Source organism: Pteropus vampyrus, unplaced genomic scaffold (genome assembly GCF_000151845.1).
Source record: "Pteropus vampyrus isolate Shadow unplaced genomic scaffold, Pvam_2.0 Scaffold20, whole genome shotgun sequence".
Lineage (NCBI taxonomy): Eukaryota > Metazoa > Chordata > Mammalia > Chiroptera > Pteropodidae > Pteropus > Pteropus vampyrus.
Window position 1 is genome coordinate 11,251,992 of NW_011888801.1, and position 24,382 is coordinate 11,276,373.

The 24,382-nt window shown below is 38.9% G+C and overlaps 1 protein-coding gene across 1 annotated transcript in view; it reads right to left on the bottom strand.

Moving 5' to 3' along the window:
• Positions 1 to 24,382, bottom strand: part of GRID1 (glutamate ionotropic receptor delta type subunit 1) — a 706,314-nt gene that overhangs the window by 21,244 nt on the left and 660,688 nt on the right. Inside the window, exon 17 of the mRNA XM_011355348.2 lies at positions 17,989 to 18,184. Within this exon, the coding sequence (XP_011353650.1) occupies positions 17,989 to 18,184 (196 nt within the window). The remainder of the gene's footprint in view (positions 1 to 17,988; positions 18,185 to 24,382) is intronic.

Consider the following 24,382-nt stretch of genomic DNA (forward strand, 5'->3'; position numbering starts at 1 on the left):
AAGGGGACTTGGTTCAATGTAAAAAGAATAGATGTGAGGACTTTAGAGAAAGGAGGAAAGAACGGCTTTGACATTAGAGAAAGTCAAGGTCATCTGGGCATCCATCTCCAGAATGCCAGGACAGCAGCAAGTAGACAGGCTATCCCTGGCTTGCCTCCCAGCAAGCATCTTAACAAATAGGATACAAACCCTTCCTTGAAGTCCACTCCATCCCAGTCTACCCCCACACTAGAGAGCCACAAATGGAAAGGGATTGAGACCATGAAGGTGTCTGGCTCCAGTGCTTAGAGCATCTTCCTTAACATTTAAGGGAACATAATCAGCCTATATTACTAGAGGAAGGCTGGGCACCATAAGCAAAGCCACAAGTGAGCTGGGTTATTGGAGGACTCACTCTCTATTGCTCCACACTGGTAATAAAATGAGATTGTGTGGCCTTTCATTGATTGCACCACTGATTCTGCCCTGCCCAGAACTCACTTGCCCAGAACTGCCCTGCCCAGAAATCACTGCCCAGAACTTTCAGAGACAACAGCCTTGGAGGCAAGAACTTCATTATGTTCTTCTATGCCACATTGTTCCCAAAACAAAAAAAATGTTGATGTTTTCATCAAACATAAATATTATCAGAAAGGAAATGCTAGATGAAATCAGGCATCTGCAGTGCCAGGTACAGTGTGGAACATGCTGGATTCCGGGGCCTTCAGAAACCTGATACCTTTTCGATCCATGGTATAATTCCAAAGGGCAGAACATTAATTCCATTTTGCAGGCGAAGTAACTGAGGCACAGAAAAATGAAGTAACTTGTCTCAAACAGAAGGCGAGTAGCAGAGCCAGGTCAACCTGAGGTCCATCTGCGTCCAAAGAAGCCTGTGCTCTTCCCTCTGCCCTGCTGGGACTCTTGAGGGGAGGGCTGGGAAAATTGTTCCTGGTATCCCTGACCTCTGATCACTTCCCAGGAGAGTGTTGCTGGTGACAGAACACACTGGAATGGCAATGACTGTCTTTCTCCAGCTTTATAAACAGGTGGTTCACATAACTGCTGAACACCGGGAGAAGAAGGACATGGGGCCTGCACAATCTCTGGATGGAGTCATTAGGATAGTGAGGACTCCTTGATGCATCCTCGTGGGCATGCACATGGCCTCTCTTTACCCACCCTTCACCCAACAAATCAGAACTCAGCCCTCTTGAGCATCTGGTAACTTAGCTCCTCTGGCCATGTTCATAAAATGGCAACATGTTGCCACACACGACCTGAACCCTGGCTACAGTTACGCTGTCTTATGTATTCTGCTAAGTCGCAAGATGCAACAGTACAAACCTGGGCCATCTGTAGAGAAAAGGACAATTTTACAGTCTGCTGGTAGGAGTGTGAGCTGGCATGATATTTCTGGAATGGCAATTTGGTAGGGAGAATCAAATGCTTTTAAAATGTGCTATGTAGCAATTCCAACCCTAGGGATTTATCCTAAGGAATTATCCAGTTTCTGAAAAGATGTTAGTACAAAGACTTTTCAGGACAATATTGCTTAAGCAAGCAAGAATTGGAAACAACCTGAATGCCCGACAACGGAGAATTAGCCAGGTAAATGACAGTATTAGATGATGGAATATTATGTTACTGTTACCACCAGAGCTTTTATTACTAAGGAAACAATTGTTCATGGTAAACATGAGCTAGCCTGGGTTCTGGACTCCAGCTGTTTTGATTCAAATCCCATCTCCACTGTTGCTGGTTGGGTGAGTGCAGGCAAGTTGCTTAAAATTTCCTGTCCTCAGTTCCACTGGATGTAAAATAGTCCATCACTCACAGAGTTCCAATGAAGATTACATTTCTCAATAAATGTGAAACGCTTAGGGCCTTTCTTGGCATGTGCTAAATGGTAAGTGCTAAATAAATGATAACACGTATTGTGCTGTTTAGTGAAGAAGAACCTGTTACAATAGAATATTTACATCATGATGTCCTTTTTAAATTATTATGTAAAAACTTTATGTTTGTAAAGAATCAAATCCAAGCACCAAAAACCAACAAGAGCCATCTTTAGGTGATGCCATCATGGGTGACTTCTGTTAGCTCCTTTCAATCTCATGTGTCGTCCGTGTTTTCTGCAGTTCAGCAAGCATCTCTTCTGTGATTGCAGCTATCTAAACAGTAATGTTAGTGATTCAGCCTCCTTCCTTGAGCACAGTGTAATGAAAAAAGCAGAATTCTGAATGAAGACAAACCCACTGCTACATCCAAGCTTTTCAGTGAACCTAAATCTTGGGGGCTAATAATTGCTTCTTAGAGGATTATTCTGAGTGTGAAAGTACAGATATAACGCATTGTGCCTGGCACACAGTGAGGGCTCAACACAAGCTCCATCTCTTTCTCCTTCCCATAGCCTCACTTGATTCAAATCAATCTGTCAGCTGTAATTGAAATATCTTTTCTCCCACCCACTCCTCTCCTGACAGCCATTCCTCCACCCTCACCAAGTTAGCAACATGCTCTGCGTTAGTGTGTGTATGCGTGCACATGAGAATGTATATGTATATGCTTGTATTAATTTGTGTGTGTGGAAATGTGTGAGTGTATATGTGCGTGAGGGAGAGAGAGAGAGAAAATGTACGTGTGTGTACATGTGAGTATAAGTATCACAGCTCTCAAGAAAGCAGCAGAGAACTGAACTCAGCTACAAAGCACATAGAGAACCTCAAAGGGTTCGGAAAAAGCAGACCTGGAGATAAGGAGCCTGCCACTCCCTGGTCTTTCAGAAAAGTGGAAAGAGATTGTCCAAAATTATGTAAAAATGTAGAGCAGACCATCAGCAGTACCCTCAGAGGCGTTCACAGCCCTCCTCAGGAGGCTATCAGGAAACCTGCCACCAAAGGAGTGAAAGATAATAACACTTTATCTGGATCAGCCTCAGGACCAGGAAAAGGAGGCAAACAAGAGTAGGCTCAGTGGGAGGGGCAGATGGCAGCGGAACTCTCCCACAGTTAGTGTAATGGCTGCTTTCTTGAAGTGTCCACAGGGTACAAAGTCAATTAGGCTCCTGGCTTCAAACCAGAATGAACAGAATGGAGCTGGACAATGAGATAACACAACCAAAGGGACAGCAAGACCATCTGATAAGGGGCATACCCTGTGTGTGTGTATCTGTGTGTGTGCAACCATGAGCACAAGCATGAGAGCAACCCTGCAGGTTTGTCATTGTGGTCACAGTGAAGCTGCCCATTACCTGGGCAAGAAGACCTAGATGATGGAAATGTCTCAAAGCTACAGCAGCAGACAATGGCTCCTAATGAACAGGCACAAGGCCTGCAAGACAATTTCTGCAAATAACTAGCAGTCTCATCATAGTATTCCTGTGTCCTAGGGTAACATAGTCAATAGCAAGAAGCATAGCAAGGGCTAGAAAAAGTGGCAAGTAATTTCTCAGTCCACTAATGCCCTTATTCTTATAGTGTCTTCTCCTTAATTCTTAACTTTCTTTATAGAATCTTCAACATGATTTTACAAAGAGCATGACATGGCATGTAGGTGAGAGCAAAGGTCTAGAGACAGGCAGACTAGGCCCTTTCCTAGCATCCTTGGCCAGCCACCTGAACTCTCTGAGCCTGAATGACCTCATCTGGAACACAGGAGTAGCAAGCCTACCCACCTCACAGGCTCATCATAGAAAGAGACAGCATGGCAAGTGTGATGCATAGAAGAAACTCAAACAATAAGATACTATCTTTATAATCATGATTATAATCCTTACTAGCATCATTCTTATAACTTAAAGGTTGGATCCTCATTAAAATGCAATTGCCTTGGAGAAAATAACACTTGAAATTGTCTTCAGACATCAGCCTGGTAAATTAGAAAGACTGTTAGACTGGGTCACAGTCTTGGCCCAGTTACTGACTCACTACTGATATATATAAGTGGAAGATAGTCCAAATAGTCTTTAAGGTTTTAATATCCTTAAAGTCTATAATATAGACAAGTGTCCAGTTTTAACATCCTTAAAGTCTATAATATAGAAAAGTGTCTCTTAAAGTGTTTCTCTTGAATCATCACTGAAGAATTTATAAGAAATGTAAATTCTCAGGCTCCATACCAGACACACTAAATAAGAGACTCTGGGAGAGTGGCCCAACAATCTATGTTTTAATAATCTCTCCAGGTGATCCTGATGTGTGCTAAAGTTGAAATCCAATGATATGGACTTCTCTATGTCAATTAATTTCTGATCTTCCCTTGAAAGCATGTTTAGAAAAGGAGAGAGTATTATGGCTCTAGAGTCTTGGGTTAGGGCACTAAATAGAAGAGGAAAAATCATAAAACAAGACTACTGAAAACAAATATTAAAGGGAAGTCGCTCTTTACATTTCCTTCCTGCAAAGGGTACTTCCCCATTTATTCTCAGAAAGTTCAGGACAAACTTCCACGGTACAAACTAAATCCATTTTCCAAGGGAATCGAGGCTCAAAAAGGACTATGCCCAAGACCACAGAATCAGCTACTGGCAGAACTTGAATGTTTCCTCAGGTCTCCTTGACGGAAAATGGCCTTATCTCCTATATCAAAAATTCAACATCAGTAGCCCCGAAGAGCCACACAGAGTTCCCTGAACAGCTGCCTCCATTATGCTACAGCTTTTTTCTGTTCTGCTGATGGATTCTGGTCAAGCTTTTAGTAATGATGTATGCCTCCAGCACCTGATGCTATAGAGGCTTTATGGCTGCATTTTCTTTTAGGGCCTCCTGCACTCTGACAAGAAACAGTCTTATTTAGTAAAGCGAATATTATTTTAGTGGGAGAAGTTTTCTCATATCTCCAAGGGACAAGGAGCTGGTTTGGTGTAAAGGAAAAAGAAAAGTCCTAACTTGCAAGAATCAATGGCTCCTTCCTCAAAGTCTGAAACTGTACACCATCAGCAAAACTAGCGGCCATAAACAAACTTCTCAGCAGGGCAAAGGGACACATTGATTTTCAATGATTTGTCAAAATTTTAAATTGTCCAAAGACCATAATAAAAAACAATCTAATATGACTTATTCCATGGGAAAAATTAAGAATGATATAAAAGAAAGAGTAAATTAGCTTACCTAGATACAAAATAGATTACAAAGAGAAAAAAATAACACGTAGTGAAAAATGTCATCCCAGGGAAGAGAAACAACCTAAGGAATCATAAACTCAGGCAGCACAAAAGACAAGCATCCATGTGGTCAAACATCCCATGAACAAGCACAGGAATAGGGCCATGCAGATACTCCCTGTGTGTACACACACACACACACACACACACACACACACACACACACACACAAATGCACACATAGGATGTAAGTCCCTTGGACATGAATATCCTTTCACTGCCTAAGTATGATGTCTGGTGTACAGTTGGTGCTGAATAAATATGTGTAAGACAGTTAAAGAAGAACTGAAGGGATGAATACTAGAATCTGGAAAGCCTGGATCTTGAATTAAAGTGAGTTGGCAGAATATGTCCTGTCTTTCCAGGTCTGCCCTCTACCCTTCTCTACCCTGCTTCCTCCTCCAGAGGCTGACCAATGGACAGCATCAATGGGCACCCTTGACCTCTGCCTAAGAGTCAATTTCTAAGGTTCTAGAATGAATCAAATACTAATACAAATACATCGACAATCATAACAATAAGCACCATTCATTCAAGCATATGTTCTCAAACTTGAGCGGGTATGGGAACCACCTGGAGGGCATATTCAAATACAGATTACTAACCTCCCCCTTCTCCCTATTTCCAGCTTCTCATTCATTAGCTCTAAAGCGAGGACAAAGAATTTAATTTCTAATGCATTCCCAGATAACACTGATGCTGTTGGTCCAAGCACCGCACTTGTGAGAACTATTGTGTTAAAATATACTCTACAAGGCATTACACTAAACCCTTCACATCACCTCTAATCTTTACAATAACTCTGGGAAGATCTTGAATTATTATTCCTATTTTCCAAAGGAGATACCTTTTATTCAGTAGTTAGTTAACTTTCCCAACATTTCATCTCTGGTACAAGGTAAATGTAAGAACCAAATCCAGTTCTTATTAACTCAAATCTGACACACTATTCATTACACTGAGTTATCTAACTGAGTACGTAACTTCACTGAGACAAAGTTCAAATGAAATCCATAAAACTACACCCTCAGGCCAAGGTGACTTTGCCATCTGTGACCAACCCCTCTTAGTATTTCATTAGCCATAAGGGATGTTGAGAGCTGGCAACTTGGACTACTCTGGAAAGAGAGAGAAGCAGTAAAATTGCATGTGATCACAATTAATATTAAAGACTATTCCTTAATTCCTTAGGAGACCATCCCTGTGGAGTTTATGTTGAAGAATCTCATTCTGTAACCCTGTTTGTGACTAAATGTTCTTTTATGGCCTTTGCTCAAATGTCAGCCTTCAGAGAGAGAGAATGAGAGAGAGAGCTCACACAATAGCCTTAAAACACTTTGAAGAGCTACAAAAGAGGTCACATTCTGACCAAAAAGATCCTAATGTACTCCCATCTCTCAGAGAACAGCTCTGAGCTCTACTTGTCAGGATGTAGAGCTTCGTAAAGTCAAAGAATCAGAAAGATTTGCCAAGAGAGGGACCTGGCAGGGGCATTGCCCTAATAGTAGCCTGCCACATTGCCCAGGGATGACAAACACTTACTACAAAGTGTAGTGATCACCCCCCAGCACTTCCCATGTAACTAACTGAGGTCTAAGATCTAGGTCATACAGAATTAGGTCCAAGGCTTCTTCCATGCGGAGATTCCTAAAATAGTAGAGATACCAAATGTCCCTGCGGAGGACTTTCATTATCAGGCTCCTCACCATTTGTTTCCTTTATCTGATCCTTGGGAGGCATGCTTTTCAGAGCTCTTACTTTTCTTATTACTCTTCCTTATTTGAGTTAATCCACCTCTCATCTTTTGCTCTCTGTCTCTCTCTCTCTTTCTTTCCATCTGTGTGTGCATATGAGACACACACACAAGTACATGCTAATGTTTTTAAATGCAGGGTTCAAAGTCAATCTTAATACCTGTATGTTGGAAAGTAAGGAGACTATTAGAGCTCTCAGTGGAAACCACTAATTCTACTCAAATAAGTTTCAGATTATTGATGATGACAATGATGATGATGGTAATAATAGTATTAACAATGAACACATAGACGGTAGAAAGAGTCCAATAATCTTTGGGCAAAGTGTTTAACCTTTTTGAGTTTTGCATTCTTTATTTTCAAAAGGAAAATATCACAAAATACCCTCAAGGTAGAAGATAAAGTACATAAGCATAATGCCACACATGATAACTTTTTAATAAGTGTTATTTTCCTCTTCCCTTTCTCCCTTTTTGTTCCTGAACAAACAACATTATACTAACAAAATGGAAATAAAAATAAGCTAAACAAAAATTGCCAAGAATCTGGCTGATGCAATAAATCAAAATTGTCTTCATAAGCAATCGCTTGATTTTAATGTAATCAAATAACAAACAATTCAGTTCAAAATGCAAAAAAAAAAAAAAAATTAAGTCATAAAACCCAAAGGCAATAATACTCAGTGGAACAAATAGAGTGGAATCAGCCCATATTTATAGTCAGCACTAAGGTGAAGCATATCAGACCTGGGTACAAAGCAAATCACAAGGCAGAGGAAATCTGAAAAATGAAATTAGATTTAAGGGGAGTGAACATCCTCCCACCCCTCTAATGAGGTGTTTGAAAATAATCAAAGTTAGCATGATGACACGGATATTGGTTTGATTCCAGAGCTTACCCTACCAAATTACAAAAATCGTAAAAGAAAGTAATTGAAGAATTCATAACGAGATTTGCTTGGCAATGTTCAGAACCTGAAGCAAAGTAATTTAATAAGGGAGGCAAAATGGGGATTTTCCTTGATCTTTGGACTGTATTATCACAAACCAATCATTATCAAACAGAATTAAGCAGTAGGGTGTGATGAAGGGGCCAACTTGGTCAACTCTCCAGGAGACTGACTAAGACCCCCTGCCCTCCCTGTCCCTCTTCACCCCTTTTTGCCTTCCCTGCAGTTGGGTGCCAGCAATCCAGCTGATTCTCGTTGAAGAAATATGCACATGGCTGCACTTCTGCACACTCTCATTTCTTAAATGTTTGTTGAACATTTATTTTGTTTGATTTTTAAAAGGATAGAAGGCTTTGGATGTCCGTGTGCTTTGCCTCTGTGCTGACTTCTGTTCTAGACTCTGGGGACAGACAGACAAATGAATAGGAGACAGGTGCAGATCTATGGAGGCTCCGAGTCTAGAGAGGAATGTGACAGAGTGGGACACCAAGGATGAGTGACATCTGATGAAGCTGTGTTCTAGGATACACAGTGTGTTAAGAGAGACCCTGGCCCTGCCTGGAGGATGGAGAAGCTCTAAGTGGGGCTCAGGAAGAGAGAATGCTTTGGCTAAGGCTTGAAAGATACCTAGGAACCAACCTGGCTGACAAAGGAAGAGAACGGTGTTTCTATGCTGCATGTATTGTGGTGTACAAAGGTGTGAGAGGGGAAAGAACCCCTCAGATTTCTCTCCTGTGACTAGAACACATGGTTGGGTGATAGGAGGGAGCTCAGCCTCCACTTCGATCATGTATCTCCTCCATTTCTGCAGAGTGTCACAAGGTAATGCCACAGGCACTAAAGTGAGAAAAATATTGAGTTCAAACCCTAGGTCTGATGATGCCTCAAGCTTGATTTTCAGCAAGTCTCTTGCCCATCTCAAACTTTAGTTTCTTCATTAATAAGTGGTTTGTGTTGAAGCACAGTTGAGCTAATTCATGGAAGAAACTTAACACCACACCTTATTCATCCCAAGCCTTCCTAATGGTAGCCAATATGATTGAATTAATCTCCTGATTGTCTAAATATTGACCCAAGAAAGAAAAACCCTGCAAAAAGTAAAAAAGAAAACAAACTTAAAAAAAAATGTTTTTAAAACAACATACTGTCCAAGATCAGTCTCTTTCTTCACTTTGACCTTAAATCACTTCTAATTCAATTTTAGGAGGAAAGGTTCAAGCACATTTTTACATATTGACTGAGCTCAGCACTAGTAAATGAATTGATGAAATAAATAAATGGATAAAAAATGTGATATTACAAATAGTAAATTGTTGCATAATACATTTAAGAAAAGGATTTGTATGTACATCAATTCTTTGTTATTAAACAAAGGTAGATATCTAATCATGATCTTACTCAATTTCCTCAAACCACCAAAATTCATGGATCACTAGTAGTAATACCTAATGTGGGCCAAGAAAAAAAATTGAGTTGAAAAGAAAATGATTTCTTCTCCACTCTAGTCCCCAGAATAATAAAGCAAAATACAGCAAAAATATATTGTGTAAGAAAAAGGAAAAATCACAATAAGGGACATGAGAAAAGTAGAAAAAAAATTAGTTTATAAAAAAAAAAATTTCCTACAAAAGACAAATCCGCAAAGATTTGATTAAAAAAAAAAACACTAAAGTTTGAGTGTTCTTTTGATCCCAAAGATAGGAATAAAATTCATTCAAAGACCTATTTTGGCAATACTCGGTAATATTCTGTTGAGAATTTTAAATATCTATGTCCTTTTTTGATGCTATAACTCTACTCTTAAAAATTTGACCTGAAGAATAAGTGTAGCAACTGAAAATCCATTAAGTCATGATAATGTTTATGAGATAGGCAGAACTTTCTTAGATAATGCAGAAAAAGCATTAACCATAAAAGTAAAGAAAATTTGATATATGGGGTTTTATCAAAATTAAAAATTTCTACTCCTCAAAAGACATCACTAAGAAAATTAATGGGCAAGTTACAGACTGGGAATTATATTTGCAATACTGATATTTGATCAAGGACCTATATCCAGAAAATATTAAAAATTCATCTAAATCATATAGTGAAAAGATGAAGCACCCAGTAAAAATTAACAGAAGACTTGAGCATGCAATTCTTGAAAGAAGCTATGTAGATGATCAATAAACATGAAAGAGTGCTGTACATCACATCATTAGTCATCAAAGGAACACAAATTAAAACAATGAAATATCCTTCACATCCACTTTTTTGCCTGGTCAGAAAGACTGACAACACTAAATGTTAGTTAGGATATCCAGCAACTGAAACTTACTAGCATACAAGTAGGATATTATTAGTAGGAGCGTAAAATAGAATACCCACATTGGAGGTGGTGAGGCAGTTTCTTATAGAGATAAATACACAAGTACCTAATGACTCAAGAATTCTACTCGTTTGCATTTAGAAAAAAATAAATGGAAACATATTTCCACAAAAGATTTGTATAAAAATGATCATACTGTGTTATTCATAATAGCCATGAATTGGCAACTACTGAAATGTATGTCAACTGGAGAATAAATAAATTGAGGTTTGTTCATTCAAAAAAAAAAAAAAAAGAACTAAGTACTGATATTCAGAACTTCATGGTTAAATCTCATAGACATTTTGTGAAGTGAAAGAAACTAAGCACAAATATGCATATTTTATATTATTCCATTTATATGAATTACAAGAACAAGTAAATTGAATCTGTGGCACCGGAAATTTGTAAATGGGTTCTCCTGGGAGTAGGAAAAAGTATCTAGAAAATGATTTAAGAAAATTTTTCAAGGTGATGGTGGTGGTGATTAAACCACTATATGCCATTGTTTAAATCCATGAAATAAATAATATATGTGCATTTTATTGTATGTCAAATATACATCATAAAAAGACTAAGTGCTGTTTGTCTTTATATTTTAATTATCTTCTTTTCCTAACATATAGTAGGTACTAAGGCAGTTTGCTGACATCTATTGAATGTCAACCTTGTGCTCCAATCTACAATGTATGCTTTCCACTTTATGCTTTGGTAAACTCAGTGAATCTGGGCAGGCTTTTCTCAGTCTCGCAGATAGCTCAGATAGGTGAATTCACTTGACTAAAGCCATGGATTAAATTAGGTCGAAAAAGAAATTTAAATTCCAAATTCCTAGGCAGAAGCTATTCAAATTTCTGACTTCTATACATTTCTCGAATGGGTAAATAAGTGAATAAATGAATGAATGAAGAGAAGAGACTAACTCACAAAATAGATATAGCACCTTTTAAGCAAGTACAAAAGATGTAGAGATAAATGATTATCTCATGCAAGTGTCTGAGAAAAGGGGCATATAGAATCAATCCTCAATCTGCATTGATTTAGAAGCAGAGAAAGGACAGACTACATGTCATGCAGCATGACTTTAAGAGCCATAGCTACTGCAGAGAACAGTCTTGTTGCTTTCCACTGTACAGGGCTACCCAGTTTGTATCAGTCCCTTTTCCAGGGAGTCAGACCTGCATCAAAGATCCCTTTCATCAACTTGGCCAAACCTTCCTAGTCGTCGAAACTAGCATCCCCAAAATACAAAGGCATACATAAGCCTCTTCCCCTCCTCAGTATAACACCAAGCACGCCTTGAAACGAGGATGCTTCTTCACCTTGTTCCTTCCAAATGGAGATCACTGCGAGGTGCCAAAGTTCCTGATCCTCCCATGGAAGGCTGCAGTCCTTCTGGGGACCACCTTTTCTCTTTACAAGGTATGGTCCCTGACACTTAGGGAGTGTGTGCAGTGAGAGCAGCCCCTGTCACAGAGCAGAGAGCAAGGGAAGGAACAAATGCAGGTGCTAACGGGTGATACCCACACATAATCTGGTGTCAGAGCAAGCATTAGATCAGTGTGGAAATAAATAAGATTTGTGATCCCATTTTCTTCCTTCATTTGCATTCGCACTTTATGACCTCAGCGATATTTACTGAGTGGAAAAAAACACCTTCTGTTACGACTGCTGGACTCAAAAGCTACTTCTCTCTGAAAAATACTGTCTCCAGTTACAGGGCCTGAAACAAACTACTTGTCTATTCGAAGAGCTCAATGAGCTGTGAAGATTGACATTTAAACTATTAACACTGTATTCTATTCGACAATGTTATTAAATATGAGATCTGATTTATGGAAAGTCTTAATAAACTGGCAGTCCAGGTCATCCCTGGCACAGCACAGAAATTGGGTTATGCTGGATGTTACTTGATAGAGTTGATTAAGCTAAAGAAAAAAAATATCCCACCAAAAACATTAAAGTCTGATTTCACATGTCAGCGTATAAATTTGAACCACTTGCCAGCTCAAGTTTGCATCTCAAAGTTTCTCTAATTGATCATTTTAATTGTTTGGAAATCAAAAGATAAAATCACAGACTTAAATAATCTTTGCTATGACACATGGAAGGAGAGGTAAGGCTTTTAAAAATGAGAGCCAGACATATATCTTGCTGCTTTGGTGTAAAAGACAAAGAAAATAAAAGCATAAGTAAGTAAAGAGTACACAAGGAGGTGGAGACACTGAGGTATAGCAATTAGGATGTGACCTCATGGAAAGAGATAAAGTTGGAGTGAGAGTCTGATGACTGTGCCATGGTTTACTCACATCTGTGTGACCTTGAACAAGCCACTTAATCTCTCTGAAGCTCAAGTCCCATTTCTATGCGATGGAGATAATAACAAGCAAGTAGTTTTGTTCAAGATGAAAGGAATAATGTATGTAGATCATCTGGCACAGTGCCTGGCACACAGAGACTGTTCAATAGGCTTCAAGGGGAGACTAGGCCAGGTCAGGAAAAAAAGCTGGGTCCTAATATAGTGAGGGAGAACAATTTGGGCCACCAGAGGTAGATTGGAAAAGGACAAGAAAGGACAGTCTATAGCCAGAGCCTGTATGCTACTAGATACCACAGAGCTAGTGATATACTACTACATATGCCTATGTGCTATTAGATGATATAGACCTAGGACCAGAATTCCGAGACCACCATTGCTCTAGACCAGAGGTCCTCAAATTTCTCGATAAAAGGCCAGGAACTAAATGTTTTAGGCTTTGGGAACTTTATGGTCTCTGTCTCAACTGCTCAGTTCTGCTGAAGTAGCAGGAAAGCAATCATAGGCACTGTGTAAATGAATAGGTGTGGCTGTGTTCCTACAAAACTTTATTTACAAAAACAGGTGGTGGGTCAGACTTAGCCCATGGACTATAATTTTTCAGACTTTGGTCTAGCCTTTCCTCAGGTCTGACAGGTAGAGGTGGCTGAGGGGAATGAAGCCAGCCTCTCTCTCTGAGGACCAGAAGGGTCTCTTTCCTAAGAGAAGGCTATCCATAGACAAGTCTGAAAGGAATCTCTGAGCTATTTCTCTTGTCCCTTCCAACACAGAAGCTATGGAAGGTAAACAGCTAACTGATGGTACCAACTACCTCTCCAATTTTTGTGTCTCTGTTTAGTCAGACAACAAACAGATGATTCATTCAGGAACAACCCAGTATTTATTGAAACTTTCTAGTACCAAGGAGGTTTGTTGTAAAAACTGTATGTTGTAGACTCTTAATAAATAAATAAAACTTCTCCCCTTCCAAATTCTTACCTGCTGTCTTCACCAGAGCCCAGAAAGGGCCGCCCCCTCCTTGTCTGAGTGGCCACTGGCAGGAAGGAGTGGGTCACAGTGATGGGGCAACCATGACATAACCCCTTTTTCCAGTTCTGATACTATGGAACAGTGATCACCTCTTGCTAAGCAATTTCCCACCTAAATTGGTTTCAAGTCATAAAAAGCTATAGTACTCCCAAGGAAAAGGTAATAGCGGCTTTCTGAGGTTACCTTCGGTATCAAGTTCCTTGACTTCAGTAGCAATTAGACACCATTCTGCTACCATGCACTCTCGGGAAATGAAACAGTCACCTAAGAGGAACTGAAAATTAGAAGTGGAGTAGTCCTTCCTTTGCTTAAGAAGTTTCCTGTGACATACTTTGGGGGCATCACCTTTGTGAGGCCATCTGCACTGCAAAGACGCAGGCTTTGTTTGGGATTTAGAGAAGAATTTCATCTGCAAATATCAGGATCAGGCCCATATTTCCCAACATGCTGGATTTTTCCTTACAGCTTCGGGATTCAGAACATGGCCTTCATTCAAGGCACGACCATCCCAGACTGGTCTGCTGCAATCTGGGGATGTACATGGTTTCTGAAGCCTTAGCCTGTGGGGTGAGGGGCATCTCCAAAGGGGCAGGGCACAGGAAGAGTTTTCAACAAGTTTTCACATTTAAGTACAGTAGCCACAGGAACAGCCACATGAAGGAGGACCCCAGAGTGAATCTGAGCTCTTCTTCCAGTAAAAAATGCAGCGCACTCCATTTTCTGACAGTACTATAAACTCATTTTTATGACACTAGTTATAAAAACCCTTAACATTTGTCTAGTGGTGGCAGTCAGTTTTTTTCTTAAAGATCCAAATGCAAGAGGAAGATTTGTGACCCAAAGTCAGCTTGGGGTTTGTAAAATGAAGGTTTCATAAAAGTAACATATCCCATGTACTAAAAAAAGATTAGATTCAGTACCATGAAGCTATAGGCATTTATAAGGAATCCTTTATTTGCATCTTCCACTACTTAATTTTTAAATGTTGTTTTATTCATGAGTAAGACCGTAAATATCACCAGAGGGTAAAAGATTTCTAATGTGCCAGCAATGGACCAGAGGTAAGTAGGGTGACAAGAAGATGTTTCCCTGATGACCCATCTCCAGATTTATCACCTTCCAGAGTGCTTTATAAATGGCATCTGACTTCCAGAGTTATACCAGGAGCAAGAGTAGTCAGGTACAAGAGAGTCTGCAAGGAGAGAAGGAGCTGGAATGTTGTAGCCAAACTCTGCCTGGCTTAGTCTGGACTGATTTATTTGAAAGAGCAGGGAGGTGCACAGAATGGGATTAATTTCAACTCTTGGTTCAGGACACCCATCCTTTTGTCCAGGAATGGCCCTCTTTTTAAATTAACTTATTTATTATTTATTATGATGTTAAAAAAAAAAAAAAACAACAACCCTGAATCTGAAGCTAACACTGAAACTGACATATCCATCTATAGGTTTCTCTTCTTCCTGTGGCTCTTTCTCTTCCTTCTGTAGTAACCACTACTGTGAATCTTGTATTTTATCATTACTTTAGATGTGTATATTCATGAGTTTTACACATATTTTAAAAAATATTATGTTGTAAGTTATTTTCTATTAGTTGATCCATATAAAATTGATTTAATGCCTTTTTTTACTAAATATTATTCTGCTAAGATTCAGCCATACTATTACATGAAGCTGTGGTGGAATCATTCCATTGCAGGTTATAATTTTTTACCTTGTTAATGCTCACTTGGACTATTTCCAGGATTTTGGCTCTACAAGCAATGCTATCGTGGCCTTTATCGTTTCTGGAGTGCACGTAGAAGTTTATTTTGGGTGGATACATAAGAGTGGAATTGCCGGATCACAGAGTATGCAAATATTCCATTTTATAAGAGAATGACAAACTTGTTTCTAAAGTGGTTGTACTGAGTACACTCCTACCAGCAATTAACCATCTGTTACTTCCGTCCTCTCCATCACCTCTCATTTTGCGCCAGTCTAATTGGTGTAAAATAATATATCTTTATGGTCTCAATTTGCATTTCTTGGATCACTAATGATTTTGAATATATCTTCACATAATTATTGGCCATATGTGTTGCCTCTACTGTGAAAAGACTGTACAAGGCTTTTGCCCACTTTTCTAGCAAACTATTTGAATTTTTCCTATTGATTTGTAAAAGTTCCTCATATAACCTTGATATTAATCTTATATTGGTTACAGGCATTGTAAATATCTCCTGCCAGTGTGCGACTTGCTTTTTTTTTTTTCTTTAGAGTGTCTTATAATTAATAGAAGTTTAATAAAGTCAAAAGTAGCTATCTTTTCTTTTATAACAAGTGCTTTTTATAGCACTGCTGTGATGAATCTTCATAAGTATCCTGTGGACGGAAATATTGGCTCTCTATGAGAGAAAGAAAACAGAGAAGGGAAGCTTGAAGGCCATTTGGCCCAGGCCTTACATTAATAAAAGGCCTTAAATCAACTTTGTATTCATTATCTCCAAATGAGGTCACTGACAGCCACAAAGATGCTGTGTCAGGGATGAAAGAAGACCAGTAGCTTGAAGTTAGAACATCATCTTTTGTAGTGCACTAAGAATGAAGAGGTTTTAATAAATCTTGTAAGCATGAGAATAGCAACATTTATGTTACATTTTATTATTTTTGTTAAGGTACCACTTGGTTAAATGTAAAGAGACCCCAAAGTTGTCCAGGCCCCTCTTAACTCTGAGGTGTTCCAGACAAGAAGAGTGGTATGCTCAAATTCACATAGCTGGTGAGCTATGGAACTGGGATTCACATTCAAATGTGTCAGGCTCCAGAACCCAGACACTTTCTGTTGTTCAAAGTGGCTAAATCACAAGAAGCCATCCTGAGCTAACTGCAGTGTGGGAACACATGCCCATAGGGCTCTCACTCCACACAGAGCACTACAGGCATTGCCATGTTCCTCCCCTGGACAGAAGTTGCCCTCCATATGGACACTCTGCTGCTTCTGAAGTGGGACTCAGGCCTCTGCCTCTCTTCCTGGGCCCCCTTGAGGCTTTCATGGGAGGGCTGGCAGATTGCTGAGGATCTTTTCATCATGATGCGCAGGATGGTAGGCCCTGGTGGCCCTGAAACTTTCTCTAGACTGTCCCTTTATATCCAATGCTCTATGCAGTAAAGTCAAGCAATCACCAAGTGTCTGGGGATGTAAAACATAGGTGTGTGTGTGTACACATGTGTGTGCATGAATGTGTGTGAGTGTGTGGGAGTCTATATGGGTGTATGTGTGACAGCCTGTGAGATGGTTCCACAGAAGTGGAATTGTATCAGAAAGAAGAGATGAGATACTGAGGCAGGCTGGACAGGGTTGTGTGTGATTATGTGTGTGAATGATGAGTCTGAGTGTATGTAAGTGTGAGAGAGAATATGTGTGACTTTGTGTAAGTGTGGGAAGGTTCCACAGAGGTGGTGGGCAGGTAGAGTAAGGAACAGAATGGAGGAGATACTGAGGCAGCCTGGACAGCTGGTCTGCTCAGAGAGGCAGTAGTACTGACACAGGTGCACGGCTTTCTCGAATCATTCTCTAATGACCACAGGCACAGTAGCCACTGGATGTGAGGGTCACTGGACAGAAGGATGCCAGGAGCAGCAGCATCCTTATGAAATCTGCCTTCATCCCACCATCTTCCTCCTCACTGACCTCCAAGAGCTCCACAGTGCATGCTGGATAAATGCCAAACTCCTCAGCCTGGAACCTCAGGCATCAGACCCTTATAGAGTGTGATCCTGTGTCTCTGATTTTCATCTGTACAATGGGATAATAATGATTAATTCAGGTCACGCTGGAAATTAACTGAAATAAATGAGCAAAGTCTAATCCACTGCTGAAAAATGTGATGACTTTTCTCCACCATTCTTCTCTCTTGGTCCCTACCTACCCTATCCTCCCTCAGTTTCCCCAAGCACAGTTTCCATCCCGGGCTTGCTGCCCTTACCACCACCTCCCAACGACATCTTGTCTTCACAGCACAGACCTATAATATGCCACCCTCTCCTGAACTTCATCTCATTCCTTCTATCTCTCACCTGGTTCTCTGCTGAGTATTCTCATGTGAGGTAGGCAGGCACCTCTAGGCCACCATCCTAGGACCCCACAAGGAGGGAGGTCATGTCTCAGGCTTAATCTGCCTGCTCTTCACTGACTCTTTGAAAGCTGACAGTTTGGTAAGAAATAAGCAGCCCCTCTGCTTCTGCTGTCAAAAATGCACATCTGCCTAAAGAATGTGTGTCCCCCCACTTGACACTCATATGCCTGTAAGAAATGCCTATCTAGCCTGCTCAAGAAAGATCACTTTGCAAGTGAGAAGGCTGTGCATAGGAGATGCCACCTAAAAAGTGTCTCTTACTTTCAGGATCACCATACCTACATCACTGTCATAGCCTATGCATGCCCAGGTGGCCAGCTCCCGCCTACCTTCCTGATGCCTTCTGAAGGACTGGACACGCAGTTATCAGCTCCCCCGTTCTTGCTAATGGTCCGCCAGAGCTCGGCAAATGTGCTGTCCTGCTCCAGGGGGTTAGTGCCCTTGGCTCGGAAGTACTCGTACACAGCGGAGTCCCGGACGGTGCCATAAGATATCTCTACTTGTTTGGACAGGTCTTGGAATGTCCTGAAATACAAAAATGTAGTGAAGCATGGGTATAGGTTGCCTACTGCAGGGATACAAATGGGCTGCAAGACCCTTCTGAGGTCCAAGCCCAGTTATGGTCCATGATCCACATTCTTCACTCCCAACCCCCAGCAGCACAAATCTCTCAGCCCGCAGAGTAACTTGCCACAAGGCTTCATTCTACCACAGTTATGTTTCCTTACTGTAGATTAATTCCATAAAGTTATCGAACACCTAAAACTAGGACCTGTGCAGAGCTCAAGGAGCAAAAGGATGAATGAGACACGATCCCTGCTCTTAAGAAGCCTACAATCTAGCTGTAGAAACATATACACAATCACAAAGTAAGAGTCAGAACAACATGAGAGGCTAGATACTAAAGATCTCAATCAAAAGCCTATAGCATAAGAAAGAAAAACATGTTAAGACTGATGACAGTGACTGGTCTCTGACCCTCAGAGCTGGTGTGGGGCAGACGAACATTCAGGAGTTATGCTAATTAAGATGCACGTCCCTCCAAAGCTTGCAGCTATTCTGGAGTTCCACTCAATTATCACCTTTTGAGCATCTCCCTTCAATTTGTTTTTCAATAAATAGCTGGGTTTTTATATGAAATCACTTGATTTTTAAATATTTTTGACTTTTCAATTAGAATTGACATTTAATATTACATTGTATTAGTTTCAGGAGTATAGCATAGAGGTTAGATATTTATATAATTTATGAAATGATCGCCCATTTAGTCTAGTACTCACTATGGCACTTTACAGAGATATTACAATATTATTCACTATATTCCCTATACTGTATTTCACATCTCCATGACTATTTTGTAACTGCCAATTTGTACTTCTTAATCCCTTTGCTTTTTTCTCTCAGCCCTCCAACACCAGCAATCATCGTTTGTTCGTTATATCTATGAGCCTGTTTCTGTTTTGTTTGTTTATTTTGTTCTTTAGATTCCACATGTAAGTGAGATCATGTGCTATTTGTCTTTCTCTATCTGACTTAATTTCATTTAGCATTATACCCTCAAGGTCCATCCATGTTGATGCAAAGGGTAAGATTTTATTTTATTTTTTTATGGCTGAGTGATATCCACTGTATATATGTATCACTTCTTTTTTATCTAATTGTGTACTGATGGACACTTAGGTTGCTTCCATATCTTGGGTATTATAAATAATACTGTAATGAACATAGGAGTGCATATATCTTTTTAAAGTAGTGTTTTGGATTTCTTTGAATAAATACCCAGAAGTGAAATTGCTGGGTCACAAAGCAGTTCTATTTTTTGAGGAACCTCAAAACTGTTTTCTTTAGTGGCTGCACCAGCCACTAGTTTGCAATCCCAGCAAAGCACGAGGCTTTTCTTTTCTCCACATAATCACCAACATTTGTTTGTTGACTTATTGATGATAGCCATTCTGACAGGTGTCAGTTGATATCTCATTGTGCTTTTAGTTTGTATTTCTCTGATGATTAATGACATTGAGCATCTTTTCATATGTCTATTTGCCATCTTTATGTCTTCTTTGAAGAAATGTTTATTCAGGTCTTCTACCTATTTTTAATTCGGTTGTTTGTTTTTTTTGGTTTTGAGTTATATGAGTTCTTTATAAATTTTGGATATTAACCCCTTATCAGATGTATCATTGACAAATATTTTCTTAATGAGTAGGTTATCTTTTCATTTTGTTGATGGTTTCCTTTGCTGTGCAAAACATTTTTAGTTTGTTATAGTCCTATTTATTTTTTCTTTTGTTTCAGAAAATATATTACTAAGAGCAATGTCAGAAAGTTTACTGCCTATGTTTTCTTCTAGGAATATATGGTTTCAGGTCTTACCTTTAAGACTTTAATTCATTTTGAGTCTGTTCTTGTATACAGTGTAAGAAGGTGGTCCATTTTCATTTTTTTGCATTTATCTGTCCAGTTTTACCAGCACCATTTATTGAAGAGTCTGTCTTCACTCCATTGCATATTCTTGCTTCCTTTGTCATAGACTAAATGACCATATTGACATGGGCTTATTTCTGGGCTCTCTATTCTGTTCCATTGATCTATGTGTCTGTTTTTATGCCAGTACCATGATGTTTTCATTATTATAGCCTTGTAGTATAGTTTGATACCAGGTCATGTGATACCTTCAACATCGTTCTTCATTCTCAAAATTATCATGGCTAACCAGCATTTTTTATGATCTCACATAATTTTTGAATTATTTTCTCCAATTCTCTGAAAAATGCTATTGGTATTTTGATAGGGGCATTGAATCTATAGATTGCATTGAATGGTATGGACATTTTAATGATGATGATTCTTCCTGTCCATTAACATGGTATATGTTTCCATTTATTTGTATTTTCTTCAATGATTTATAAGTTTCCAAGTACAGGTCTTTTACCTCCTTGGTTAAATTTATTCCTAGGTATCTTTTTGATGCAACTGCAAATGGGATTATTTTCTTAATTTTTCTTTCTGATAGTTTATTATTGGTGTATAAAATACAACTGATATTTGAATATTAATAATGTATCCTGTTACTTTTACTGAATTAATTTATCAATTCCAACAGTTTTTTTGGTGGACTCTTTGAGGTTCTCTACATATAATATCACGTCATCTGCAAATAATGACAGCTTTACTTCTTCCTTTCCAACTTGGATGACTTTTATTTTTCTTTCTTGTCTGATTGCTCTGGCTGGAATTTCCAATACTATGTTGAATAAAAGTGGTGAAAGTGGATATCTTTGTCTTGTTCCTTATCTTAAGGAAAACACTTTTAGCTATTCCTCATTGAGTCTGTTGTTGGTTGTGGGTTATCATATATGGCCTTTATTATGTTGAGGTATATTCTCTATTCTGACTTTGCTGAGAGTTTTTATCACTAATAGATGTTGGATTGTGTCAAATGCATTTTCTGTATCTTTTGATATGATCGTATGATTTTTATCTTTCATTTTGTTTATGTGGTGTATCATGTAATTGACTATGGATATTGAGCCAACTTTGCACCCCAGAAATAAATCCAACTTGATCATAGTGTATGATCTTTTTTATGTCTTGCTGAATTCACTTTGCTAATATTTTGTTGAGGATTTTTTAATCTATATTTACCAGGGACATCAGCCTATAATTTTTTTCTTTTGTAATGTCTGTGTTTGTGAGTTTGATTTTGAAATCAGAGTAGTGGTGGCCTTGTAAAATGAGCTTGAGATTTTTGGAATAGTTTACGAATAAGTGTTAATTCTTCTTTAAATGTTTGGTAAAATTCACCTCTGAAGCCATCTGGTCCAAGAATTTTGTTTGTTGGGAGTTTTCTTGATCACGCATTCAATTTTGTTAGTAATGTGTCAGTTCTGATTATCTGTTTCTTCTTGACTCGGTCTTGGAAGATTGTCTAGGAATTCTCCATTTCTTCCAGACTGATCAATTTGTTGGCACATAATTTCTCATTGTATTTTCTTACGATCCTTTGTATTTCTGTGGAATCAGTTGTCACTTCTCTTTCATTTATGATTTTATTTATTTGGGTCCTCTGCCTTTTTTTCATGAGTCTAGTTAAATATTTATCAATTTCGCCTATCCTTTCATAGAACCATTACTTGGTTTCATTGATCTTTTATATTTTCTTTGGCTCTATTTCATTTATTTTTCCATTTTCCATTGACTTTTACTATTTCCTTCCTTCCACTCACTTTGGGCTTTGATTGCTGTTCTTGTTCTAGTTCCTTTAAGTATAAGATCAGATTGTCTGTTTGAGATTTTTCTTGTTTCTTGAGGTAGGCCTATATTGCTATGAATTTCCCTCTTAGGACTGCTTTCACTGTGTCCTACAGATTTTGAGTCATTGTGTTTTCATTTTCATTTGTCTCAAGATATCGTTTTATTTCCTTGATCTCACTGTTAACCCATTCATTGTTTAGTAGCATATCATTTAGCCTCCATGTATTTGCGTATTTTCAGTTGTTTTTTTCTTGTAATTGATTTCTAGTTTCACACCATTGTGGTCAGAAAAGACTCTTGATGTGATTTGAATCTTCTTAAATTTACTAAAACTTGTTTTGTGGCCTAACATGCGATCTATCTTTAAAAATGTTCCATGTGCACTTGAGAAGAATGTATATTCTGCTGCTTTGGGGTGAAATGCTCTAAAAATATCAATTAAATCCAGCTGGCCTAGTGTATTATTAAAGGTCGCTGTTTCCTTATTGATTTTGTTTGGAAGATCTGTCCATGGTTTCAATGTGGTGTTAACGTCTGCTACTATGACTGTATTACTGTCAATCTCCTCCTTTATGTCACTCAATATTTGTTTTATATATTTAGGTGCTCCTATGTGTGGTGTATAAATGTTTACTAGGGTTATACTAGGGTTATATCCTCTCATTGGGTTTTCTAGGGTTATATCCTCTCATTGGATTGATACCTTTATTATTATGTCATTTCCATCCTTGTTTCATTATAGCCTTCATTTTAAGGTCTATTTTGTCTGATATAAGTATTGCTACCTCACCTTTTTTTTGTTTTGCATAAATTGCAAAATGTCTTTTTCTATCCCTTTACTTTCAGTCTGTGTGTGTCTTTTGATCTGAAGTGAGTCTCTTTTAGGCAGCATATGTACGGGTCTTGTTTTCTTATCCATTCAGCTACCTTATGTTTTTTTCATTGGAGCATTTAATCCACTTACATTTAAAGTGATTATTGATAGGTACATAGTTATCGCCATTTTATTATTTATATTTATGTTCTTTGTTTCACCTTTCTTCTTCTTAAAGAAGTCCTTTAATATTTCTTGTAATACTGGCTTGATGGTAATGAAGTCCTTTAGCATTTTCCTGTTTGGGAAGGTCTTTATTTCACTTTGAATTTTCACCTTGCTGGATAGAGTAGTCTTGGTTATAGGTCCTTACTTTTCATCACTTTGAATATTTCATTCCAATCTCTTCTAGCTTGCAGTTTCTGTTGAGAAATCAGCTGACAGTCTTATGAGAGCTCTCTTGTAATTAACCAGCTGCCATTCTCTTGCTGCTATTAGGATTATCTCTTTGTCTTTAGCTTTTGTCTTTTTAATTCTGATGTGTCTTGTGTGGGCCTGTTTGGATTCATCTTCTTTGGAACTCTTTGTGCTTCCTGGACTTGAATGCCTATTTCTTTTGCCAGGTTAGGGAAGATTTCCATCAGAATTTCTTCAGATACATTCATAATCTTTTGCTCTCTTCTCCTTCTGGCACCTATATGCTGTGAATTTTGTTACACTTGATGTTGTCCTAGAGGTCTCTCACACTATCCTCAATTTTTAAATTCATTTTCCTTTTTTCTGTTCCAATTGGATGTTTTCTGTTACCTTGTCTTCCAAATCACTGATTCAGTCCTCTGCTTCATCTAATCTCTCACTGATTCCTTCTAGTGTATTCTTCATTTCGGTTATTGTATTCTTTATTTCTGACTTTTTTTTTTTAATAGTTTCTATGTCCTTTTTTATGCTTACTATCTCTTTGTTGAAATTCTCTTCTATTCTTCCACTAAGTTCCTTGAGCATGTTTATAACAGTGTTGTGAACTCTGTATCTGGTAGGTTGCTTGTTGGCATTTTATTAATTCTTTTTCTGGAGTTTTCTCCTGTTCTTTCATTTAGAACATGTTTGTTTTCTCATTTTTTACTGACTCTCTGTGTTCATTTTTATGTATTAAGTAGATCTACTATGTCTTCCAGTCTTGTCCAGGTGGCCTTATGTAGTAGGTACCCTGTGTGGCTCCATGGTGCAGTCTCCCTGATCACCTATACTAGGTATTCCAGGAATATCCCTTCAGTGGATCGTGTGTGCTCTATTGTGTAGTTGAGCCTTAATTACTGTTGGCACATCAGTGGGTAGAATTAACTCTCAGGCCGACTGGCTTTAAGGATTGGCCAAGCCCACAGGTATGAGCTACTGTGTAGGGGCTGAATCCATGGAGTGAGACTTGCCCCAGGGGACTTTTGTGCCTGTTGAGACTATCCTTTGGTTGTGCCATTTGGGGGGCTAATCAGGTTGTGCTCTGTTGTAATCCAATGTCAGCCTCCAGCTGTGTTGGTTCTGGTGCTCCTTGTGAGGGGCTCCCATGTAGGCCAAGGTCAGCTGATGCCTGTGACTAGTCTGGGACTACCTGGTAGTTACAAAGCAATTCACAGTTAGTCGTTGCCTTTGCCAGACCT